This window comes from Monoraphidium neglectum, assembly GCF_000611645.1.
Source record: "Monoraphidium neglectum strain SAG 48.87 unplaced genomic scaffold scaffold01903, whole genome shotgun sequence".
NCBI classification, from domain to species: Eukaryota; Viridiplantae; Chlorophyta; class Chlorophyceae; order Sphaeropleales; family Selenastraceae; genus Monoraphidium; species Monoraphidium neglectum.
Window position 1 is genome coordinate 223 of NW_014011725.1, and position 9,576 is coordinate 9,798.

The 9,576-nt window shown below is 66.2% G+C and overlaps 4 protein-coding genes across 4 annotated transcripts in view; 2 read left to right on the forward strand and 2 right to left on the reverse strand.

Moving 5' to 3' along the window:
* Positions 1 to 1,796: 1,796 nt before the first annotated feature.
* On the forward strand, positions 1,797 to 3,365 carry MNEG_9343 (hypothetical protein; the record flags this gene model as incomplete). Its single annotated transcript, XM_014042182.1, has 1 exon — positions 1,797 to 3,365. A coding segment is annotated over one exon (1,569 nt), but the record flags the coding sequence as incomplete, so codon positions are not given.
* Positions 3,366 to 5,062: 1,697 nt separating this feature from the next.
* Positions 5,063 to 5,425, reverse strand: MNEG_9344 (hypothetical protein; the record flags this gene model as incomplete). The annotated part of the gene is made up of 1 exon (XM_014042183.1): positions 5,063 to 5,425. The coding sequence occupies one exon, from the start codon at positions 5,423 to 5,425 to the stop codon at positions 5,063 to 5,065; it is 363 nt and encodes a 120-aa protein (XP_013897637.1).
* Positions 5,426 to 6,008: 583 nt separating this feature from the next.
* Positions 6,009 to 7,768, reverse strand: MNEG_9345 (hypothetical protein; the record flags this gene model as incomplete). The annotated part of the gene is made up of 3 exons (XM_014042184.1): positions 6,009 to 6,766; positions 7,003 to 7,317; positions 7,555 to 7,768. 3 exons carry the CDS (start codon positions 7,766 to 7,768, stop codon positions 6,009 to 6,011), a joined length of 1,287 nt encoding a protein of 428 aa, XP_013897638.1.
* Positions 7,769 to 8,183: 415 nt separating this feature from the next.
* MNEG_9346 (Preprotein translocase subunit secY) overlaps positions 8,184 to 9,576 on the forward strand; it is a gene marked incomplete at both ends in the record, with an annotated part of 2,675 nt that continues 1,282 nt past the window's right edge. The window contains 3 exons of the mRNA XM_014042185.1: positions 8,184 to 8,851; positions 9,126 to 9,156; positions 9,341 to 9,478. Coding sequence (XP_013897639.1) covers positions 8,184 to 8,851; positions 9,126 to 9,156; positions 9,341 to 9,478 — 837 coding nt within the window. The remainder of the gene's footprint in view (positions 8,852 to 9,125; positions 9,157 to 9,340; positions 9,479 to 9,576) is intronic.

The window sequence follows — 9,576 nt, forward strand, 5'->3', positions numbered from 1 at the left end:
CCTATAACTCCACCCACTCACACCCCAACCGCACTCCCACCCATCACACCCTCCCTGCACCGCAGCACCCTCTCCAATAACGGCGGCCCCGACTGCGAGGCGTGCGGCCTGCCGCGGCCAGACTGACTGCCGGCGTGGAGGGGCGCCGGCAGGCGCGCCCGCCTGTGAGCGGGCCACAGCAGCGCGTGATGGGGACGGCACCTCTTGTGCCGCAGCGTTTGATCGCGAGTTGGTGTGGGCAGGGATCTCTGCCTTTGCTATGTCCATACGAGCGCCCGAGCACTCCCCATTGCTGCTATGTGTGTAACACGACACGTGCCATGAGCTCAAAGGCAATGGGTACCTGCAGGTTGCGGGTACCAGCTGCCGGCAGGGCCGGCGGCTGGAGCGCAGCCGCGCACATCATGTAGGGGCCTGGTTCCAGCATGCTAGGGGCGCTGGGTAGCGGACGATGCGGTCCGTACACATGGCAACCGTGCATCCTAAGATAATTTGTTACCTTGCCCATATCCATGCGTTCATTCAAACAGGCGCAAGTCAGCTTCATGGTGCAGGGCCGCCAATGTGGCAAACAGCTTGTGCACACTGGTCAAGAATCTCTACCACCAGGACCAGGACGAATGAATTGAACGAGGCGATATTGCTTCAGAGCTAGAGTTAGGTCGTGTTCGCGGTCGAAAGTACATACACCTCTTCTGCGGTGTGAGTGAGCTAGCTGCAGGTCGGTGGTCAGTGAGCACCTTTCAAATGAGCTACGAGGTCGTCCGCGTTGCTTATTAAAGTTTAGAATATTGTAACGACAGCCGGAAGGCCCTACAACTGTGATAGGGTGCCTGCTAGCCCGACTGCTGCAGTAGCGGTTGGGTTGCAGGCAGCAGCAGTCTAAGCGGAGGTGCGTGGCCTCAACAGGATGCATGGACGTGATGTTTACGTTCCTATCGGACATATTGCCCCGTTTATTGGAGCCGTCTAGGGTCGCTACGTCGGCTGGACCGCCGCTCCTTGCTGCACGTGTTGCCGGAGCAGTCTCCATCATGCTCCCCGCCTCTCTTGCATGTGCAGTCGCAGGCTGGAGGATCTCTCAGGTTGAAGGGCGCTTGCAGAGGCCCAAGGTTTTCCTGGATCAGCGCACCCGATGCAAGTGCAGGGCGGCCACTCCGCGCGCGGAGACGCCCTGCCTGCAACCTGCGGCAGCGCCGATGGCGGCGGCTCATTCACAAGTGCATCCACCGCAGCCTACGGCGTATCCCCGTTCGCGGCCCTGAGCCCCACAGACGGTTGCAGCCATGCAACCACGGCCGCGGTCGCCGCCGCTGCGAGCGGGGCTGCCGCCACGTTTGCCGGCCAGGCCGCGGATGCCGTGCTCGATGCGTGCGGCTTGCAACCCCTGTGCAGCCTCCTGAGCATCAGCAGCGCCGACCTGTTGGGGGCCCTCCAGGAGGCGGAGCTGGATGATGTGGCCGCACAGCAAAGCGGCTGCCAGTTCACATCGGGCCACGACGCTGGGGAGGGCGGCGCGGTCGGCGGTAGCGACTTTGGCCCGGTGGGTATCGGAATCTTGAAAATTGGAGTTCAGGGGCTGCAGATAGCTGCGTGCGCCGCACAAGTCCGAAACTGAGAAGGCACCTGGGGGGGGGTGAGGCCCGCAGCTTCCATACAGGTCCGCCGGCACGGCGTGCCACAGCTGGCGTGGGTGCAGTACTCCACCGCAAGCTCTCAAGGCGGGGGGGCGGGGCGGGGCATACCTGCACACCTGGGTCTTACCGCCATCCCACCTGCTCCCTGTCCTGCACCAGGCGGAGCAGTGCCACGGCTCCGGTGCAGTCGCTCAGGCCCGCACATGTGTTAACCTGTGCAGCCCAGACTGCAGCGCCACGTCACCGCCAGGCGGCCCCAGCTCGCACCTGCCGCACCTGCAGCCGGCCATTGCAGGACCCGCCTCTGCAGCGGCGCCGGCTCCAGCATACGGGCTGCCCAGCCTGCAGCACGGGCTGCCCAGCCTGCCGCATTCCGGCAGCGAGGCCGCCGCGCAAGTCGGGGTGGCAGCGGACTGCCTTGGGGAATACTCCCATCTGCTGTTTGACGGCGGAGCGGACGCCGATGATGACGCGGGGGCCGACCCCCCGGTGCGCTGTGCGTCAGACTGTGGCGAGGTGGGCCTTTGGATCGCGGCGGCGCAGCTGGGGGACATGGCGCCCCACGTGCCCGATAATGGCGCGGACGAGCATGGGGCCCTCGTCGCTGCAGAGATGCATGTCCAGCCACCGGCGGGCACAGCGGAGCAGTGGGATCATCCATGTTTGGAGCAGCTGCACGCGGCGCAAGGGCATGGTGAGGGTGACGAGCATTGGCAGTGGGAGCAGCAAAACCAGCAGGGCGACCCACCGCCCTACCAGGCGTGGTCGGACCATTACCCGCAGCAACCGCAGCAGCAGGAGCAGCAGCAGCAGCAGCAACTAGCTGGACAGCAGGAGTTGGCGGCCTCTTCAGACGCCGCCTTCATTCAGCAGGGCGACTACATGCATTGCGCACCGGCTTCGTCCCTGGGCGGCTATGCCTATGGCCAGGAGCAGCTGCAGCAGACCCAGCACCAACACCACCAGCACCAGCACGAACACCAGGCGGCGCTGCCCGACCTCACCGAATACGCAGCCACGTACTCGGCCGCCCCGGCCCCATCCGCGGGCAGCCCTGGAGGAGGAGCATCAGCCGCGGCCCCCGGCACTGGCCATGACCCCGTGATTGCCGCGGGGGCGCGCACGATGGCGGAGCAGCTGGTGCAGCTTGCTCGGGCCCAGCCGGAGCTTCTGCTGGGCGTGATGGGGGGCATCCTGGACAACAGCAGCGTTGCAGGCGGCGCCAGTGCTGGAGCGTGCACGGGGGTGTCGACAGCGCAGCAGGGAGGTGGAGGCTCAGGCGGCGACAGTGCAGCCATTTGGGAGGCTCAAACTTCGGCGGCGTACGGGCAGCAGAGCAGCCATACGTATTCTGCAGGGCCAAGTGGCATGCACGGAGCTCAGCCGCAGCAGCCAAACCAGCAGCAGCAACTCCAGCATCAGCAGTACCAGCAGCAACAGCAGCAGCAGCAGCAGCAGCAGCAGCAGCAGCAGCAGGGCATGGGGCTGCCGCCATATGCAGTGATTCAGCAGCTGCCGCCCCGCGCCTCGCGCAGGCGTGCCGCTGGCCTGGCCAAGCGACGCCGCCTGGAAGCGCCACCGCCCGCGCCCCGGGCCACCTCAGGCTGTGACGGCAGCGGTGGCGCCGCCGAGGCCGTCCCCATGCAGGTGATGAGCGCGCTCCTCCAACTGGTGGCGACGGCTGTGCAGGCACGGCAGCAACAGAGTGGGGTTCAAGGTGGCCTCTGATAACCGCTGAGTGGGATTTATGATGGGCCCCGACAATGGCCTTTATTTTCAATGTCAGGGCGTCCACCGCACTGGGGTCCAGGGCGACACCCCTTTTGGGGGGTTGGAATCGTCATTTGTCAATGCTCGTGGTGTGGGCATGTCATGAGTGCGTCACTCCCCGGGGGTTTCTGCTGATTGATGCCAATCGATCCGCCAATGTGCTTTGTGGCTGGGGCCGATGTCGCCCGACTTGGGTGCGGCAGGAAGGCGCCAGCCAGCCAGGGGCCCACCGAGTCTGCAAGCACAACAACACTTTCCGTTGAGGCTCTTTTCACCAAAAATTCAGACGGCCACATCCCCTATCCCAGTTTGATGCCAGATCAGGCCTCGGTGCTGCTGCCCGGTGGCTCATTCCCGGCGCATTCCCGGCCAGGCGTGGCCGGTCGCCGCCGCCACCCCGGCTCGGCATGGCTGTGGCACCGCACACCGGCCCTTGCTACCTTCCGAGTACACTACACACGCGCACATACTCGCACAAAAAATACCGCTCAACCAAGACTGCTTTTTGGTGTTTTTGGTGCCCGGACTGCAAGCCCGCGTACTGATTGCTCTGCGCAGTCGCGGTGGCCACCCCCACCCCCATGCTATGCATCCAGGCGAGGCGCACTCGCGCAAGCGCCGGCCCCCCTTGTTATCCAGGTGCCGATGATCGCCACACGACTGATGTGAAATCCCCTCAACGCTGGCGCGTGGGACCGGGGTTGTGGGGGGCTTCCACCTTGGGGGAGACCTCACCGGCACCACGGCGCCCACCCGCCTGCCCACCCACCCGCTGTGTGGCCACATCTCAACTCCTGCCTTGCCCACCGCCATTGCAGCGTCCAATGCTTCCGCCGCATTTTCGCCGGCTTTCGCTCCCGGATGCACCCCGGCCCTGCGGCTGCGTCATTCAACCCCAAAGGCCCCGCCAGCCGGCTCCTGCCTTGCCCCTGGCCGCCCACGCCGCACGGGCCTACGCGGTGCTGCTGTTTACTGCGATCACCGCATTCCTTACAGGCGGGCCCGGTGGTTGCTGTCCACACCTGCAGCAGCCGCCCCCGCCCCTCCGCACTTGAAGTCCTTCAACTCAACACCGCAGCGTGAGGCGTGCGCACACCCTCAGACGCGTATTGGTCCTTATTGGTCCCATTGGTATGGTTTTGGGGCTGGCCCTTGCACAAGCGTCGGCCAGCACCTTCGTGTAATTCGTGTGCCCCAGGGGAGCTGGGGAGCTGGGCGTATCAGCTGCGGGGGCTGCATACACACACACTCAGACAACACAGCACGTTGCCAGCGTGGTGCATTCGCGCCGCTACATGATGCACTACACCTCTAGGCAAGGGTGTGTGACTTGTGGGGGGGATACCACAGTTGGGCGCACGCCCCCAGCCTGGTAGCGCTGGCAACTCCTGGGTAGAGCAATCGAGGTGCGGGTCCTTGGCGGCATCGCGCCAACCTGCTGAGTCATATTACATCTGCAGATGCTGTTGCTTGTTTGAAGAGGTAAGCGTCGTGGCGCCGCGTGTCCACGTGCAGCGAGGCCCTGGCGCGCCGCCAGAGGACGTAGCCCACTGCAGGTGGCAGATGAGTGGACAGGTGCATTTTGTGGTGGGCGGAAGGGGTGACACGACGGTGGATCGTGAGGAGAAACTCGCTTAGCCCCTGGTCTGTGCAGACTACAAGCATTGCATGCGGAAGTGCCGGCACCAGCAGGCAGTTCCAGGCGCGCCCGAGTCGCGCGCACCCGTGCCAGCGATGGCCACCAGCAGGACGCTGCCCAGCACGGCTGCCGCCACAGTCTGCCCCTTGCTGTGGTGCAGGTCGTCGTCGATCCGCTGCCCCAGCTCCTTCACGTCATCCACGACAGCCCCCAGGGTGCTGTTCTTCACGCCGCTGCCGCTGCCGCTGCCGCTGCCGCTGCTGCTGCCGCTGCTGCCCGCGGTGCTGCTGCTGCTGTTGTTCCTACTGCTGATACTGCTACTGCCGTTGCCCAGATTGGTGTCGCTTTTGCCCTGGTTGCTGGCATCGTCGTTGTCCATTAGGGCCCGCCGTGGCGCTACAAGACCCGCACCTGACGCGGTGGAGAGAGCCGAAGCGCACATGCGCAGCTGTCTTTGGGCGGTCACAGCCAACTTGTTTACGCAGCAGTGGCAGCGGCAACACAAGACCCCTAAACAGACATTTTGAGGAAGAGGCTTCACATATGCACCCATGCATGCGCGCATGCTGCAGCACCACAGCGCCAAATGCCTCCTGCGAGCCCAGCAGGGCGCCAAGCTGACCTGCCGATGTCGCGGCACTGCAGACGGCAGCGTACGCGAGCAGGGCCAGCACCATCAAAACAACGCCGTAGTTAGGCATGATCACGTGTTTACAAGCCCCGTGACAATGCCTCTCGAGTCAGCCAGTAGGATACGCGATCGTTTGCGAAGTTCCAGCAAAGGCCACGCGTGCATTATAATGTAAGGACGCGCAAAATTTGCAGCGCATGCCCAGGTCGAGCAGGCACGTGGTGAGAGGGTTAACTGCAATTTGACCGATGGTCGCAAAGTCAACAGTCGCACACGCATCACGGTTGCGGAGCCGGCTTGATAGGCTGCTGCGCCGCGGGTGCATCCATCCTTACGTAGGGGAAGGCTGTGGGCCGCTGCTAGCCTCGGCTGTGTCCGCGTCGTCTATGGGCGCCTGCCACACCCCCGCCGTCCCTGCCGCCACCTCCACCACTGGCCCGTCCGGCACCGCCGCCGCTCCTGGTCCCGGCCGCCCAGGGCCCGCCGACACAAAGGTGCCGCCGCCCTGCTCCCCTGCCACCGCCCCGCTCGGGGCGCCTCCGACCCCTCCGCCCACCACTGGCCCCGCTCGTCCCAGATCGTCCAGCCGCCGCCACCCCAGCTGCTGCTCGTCCGCGCTGCTGCGCGTCACCTCGCGCTCGAGGTCGCGCGCCCCCGCGGCCAGCAGCAGCTCCAGAATGTCATCCAGGTTCTCCTGCAGCGTGAACCGCCGCCGCCCCTCGCGCCGCTGCCGCAGCCGCCGCGCCAGCCGCCAGGCCTCCACCCTGTCCTCCAGGAACGCGTCCCACGCCCACGCCAGCGTAGCCGCGCCCAGCAGCAGGCCCCACAGCGCGGCCTTGCCCGGGCCCCAGTAGCCGCTGGCGCGCGGCACGACGAGCGGCGTCGGGGTGAGGAACGCTGGCTCCTGCTGCTGTTGCTGCTGCCCCTGCTGCTGCCCCTGCTGCTGCTGCTGCTGCTGCTCCAAGCCCTCGAGTGCGCGCTCCAAAGGGGCCACGCTGTGGCGCAGCTCGTAGGGCCGCGAGCCCGGCAGCGCGCGCAGGCGCGCCGAGTTGATGGCGCGCAGGAGGCCCTCCGCCGTCATGTCAGCGCCTGCGAGAGTGCGGGGGCGCGCAACCAGTCAAAAGAGTCCGCGACAGAGGCTTAGAAGAACTTCTCGTGCAGGCGGCAACAGTGAAGCTGGCAACGCCGCCCTGTGCCGCACACAGCAGTGCACTCCATAGCGCGTTGCTTTGGCGAACACCATGTGTGACTGCTGTGACAGCGTACCACACTCAAGAAGGCCGCCGCTCCGTGCCGATGGCGCCCCGCCCTCCCCAGCCCCGCACCTCGGTACGCGAGGAACCCCGGGGCGGCCTCAGGGTACACCAGCACCGCAGGCAGCGCCCCGACCCCCAGGATGCGCGACGCAAACGCAGCATTGGCGGGCAGCGACGCATCCAGGGAGAGCACCGCGGCGCCGCGCTCGTGGGCCAGGCCCGAGGCCAGGGACTCCAGGGGCGACTCCACGGCGCGGCACGCGGCGCTGCGAGGGTCGGCCACCACCACCACGTACGTCCGCAGGTTGCGGTGGCCAAAGGAGCGGCGCTGGAGCGTCTGCACGGTCAGCAGGCTCGCAGGCGTGACGCGGCTGCCAGGGTAGTCTGTGGCGTGTGTGGGGGGGGGGGGCAGAAGGGTGTGGGCAAGGGCACATGGGGCACATTACAGGGTCGGCGCTGCGACTCCGGCCTGGGGACACAGCCAGGGATGGCTGTTTTGTACAGCTTATGGAACGCGGGCATGCGGTGGCTCTCACACAACCGACGGTTTGGTTCTGTACCGCGGGCGCGAGGCAAGCTGCAGGGGCGCTCTCAGACCAGCAGCGGTGACACCGACCGCACCCCATAGTTGTTGCTGCTGTTGCTGCTGCTGCCTTGCAGAGACCGCCAGTGCATGCTGTCTACTACTACGCGCCCTCCGCTGCGGTCGCACAGCCCGCTGCACCGGGCGAGCGCTGCGGTTTGGCGTGGCCGCCCTGGCGGCAGCGGCCGCAGCAGCGTGTGCAGTCGCGTGATGCTGCTGCGTAATCGCCGGTGGCCGCGCCCCCACATGCATCCCGACGGCACGGATCTTCACGTTGCACAACTATATCAAAATACAAGTGAGAACAAAAAAATGAAGGCTGCTTATGTTGATCTGACAGACGAAGCCTTGAATAAAGGGCGTCTTCACAACGAGCGCTTGACAAAATATTGTAATTCACGGCAGGTAAACATTTATGCATAGCGGCTTGTGGCTTGCCGATACTTGCTTGCGGACAAGGACACACCGCAGAAGTTACACATCAGCCCTGGCCGGACTTGGAGGATCAATCGCATCCGCGTATTGCAGCATTGATCCTTTTGAAAAGAGGAGCACACCCCTTGCTCGTTCCCTGGCTGCATCGCAAAGGCGCACAAGATCAAGTGCAGTTCCGAGCCTCACAGCTGCCCCATTGCTACAGAGGCCGTGCAGGCACACTATCACACATATGCAGGCCCTAAGGACGAGGCCTGCTGCCCGGCTAGGGGCGCAGCAGACGCGCAAGGCGCCTGCGCCGCTGCTGCCGGCTAGGCTGGGAGCGTGGTGCGCATCGACGGCGCCGCGCCCAGTGCGCGTCGGGGCAGCGGAGAAGGATACCGTACCAGCAGAGACCGAAACGTCCAACAGCAATGGCGCGGCCGGCGGCAGCAGCACGTCCGGCCCGCCTGCAGGCACGGCCTCATCGGCAGTCGCGACCGCGCGCGCGTCGAGCGGCGCGGGCGCGAGCAGCAGCGGCGCGGGCGGCGGCAGCGCGACCGCGTCCCAGCAGGAGGAGGAGGGCTTTAGCTGGAGCGCATTCTGGAACGGGCCGCTGCCGGGCAAGCTGGCGGGCCTGCTGGGGCTCATCGTGCTCAGCCGCGTGGGCGTGTACGTGCGCCTGCCGGGCGTGGACGTGGACGCGTTTGGCGAGACGATGGCGAGCAACGGGCTGCTGGGCTACGTGGACGCGCTGTCCGGCGGCAGCATCAGCAAGGTGGGGCTGTTCAGCCTGGGCATCATCCCCTACATCAACGCGTCCATCGTGCTGCAGCTCTTCAGCGCGGCCTTCCCCTCGCTCAAGAAGATGCAGCGGGAGGACGGGCCCCAGGGCCGCGCGCGGTTCCAGTGGTACCAGAAGTGAGACCTGAGGGCGAGGGGCGAGGGGCGCGGGGCGCAGGGCGCAGGGGCCACACGCTCGCCTCGGGCGCTGGCCAGGCTGCGGGGCCTGTGGCTGGGCACTCGCGCATCACGGCCCGTTCCTGGGAGGCGTGCCCCCGCCCTCACGCGCTAGCCGGCCTGGCGGCCGGCCAAGCCCGAGGCGCTCGCTTGACCGATGCGGCCAGCCCCGCGCCGCTTGCCTCCCTCACAATGCGCGGCCCGGTACACGGCGTGTCAAACACCCTCCCTGCAGGCTGGCTGCGTTTGCGTTTGCCATCGCCCAGGTGCGCCGCGCTGTCTTCCTCACGGAGGGGGGCCCGTGTCAGTGCATGTGGTCGCGCCAGGATGTGCGTAACAAACCGCATGCGCTCAGCTGCGGGTTGCGGCGATTGCTGCCCTCATGCATCCATAATGACTCTCTGCCCACCAGTCCTTGCACTTGGACCACCCCCCACCCCCCGCCCCCAGGCCGTGGGCCAGCTGACCTACCTGCGGCCCTACGTGACGGACTTCAGCCCCGAGTGGCTGGCGGGCAGCACGCTGGCGCTGGTGGCGGGGGCCATGAGCCTGGTCTACATCGCTGACACAATCACAGAGCTCAAGCTGGTGGGGATCATGGGGGGCGGGCGAGGGTTTTGGGGAGGGAGATACAGGGGCTGGTGGCGGTGCAGCTGGGCCGCGGCGGGGGCAGGGGGCGCGGGGGG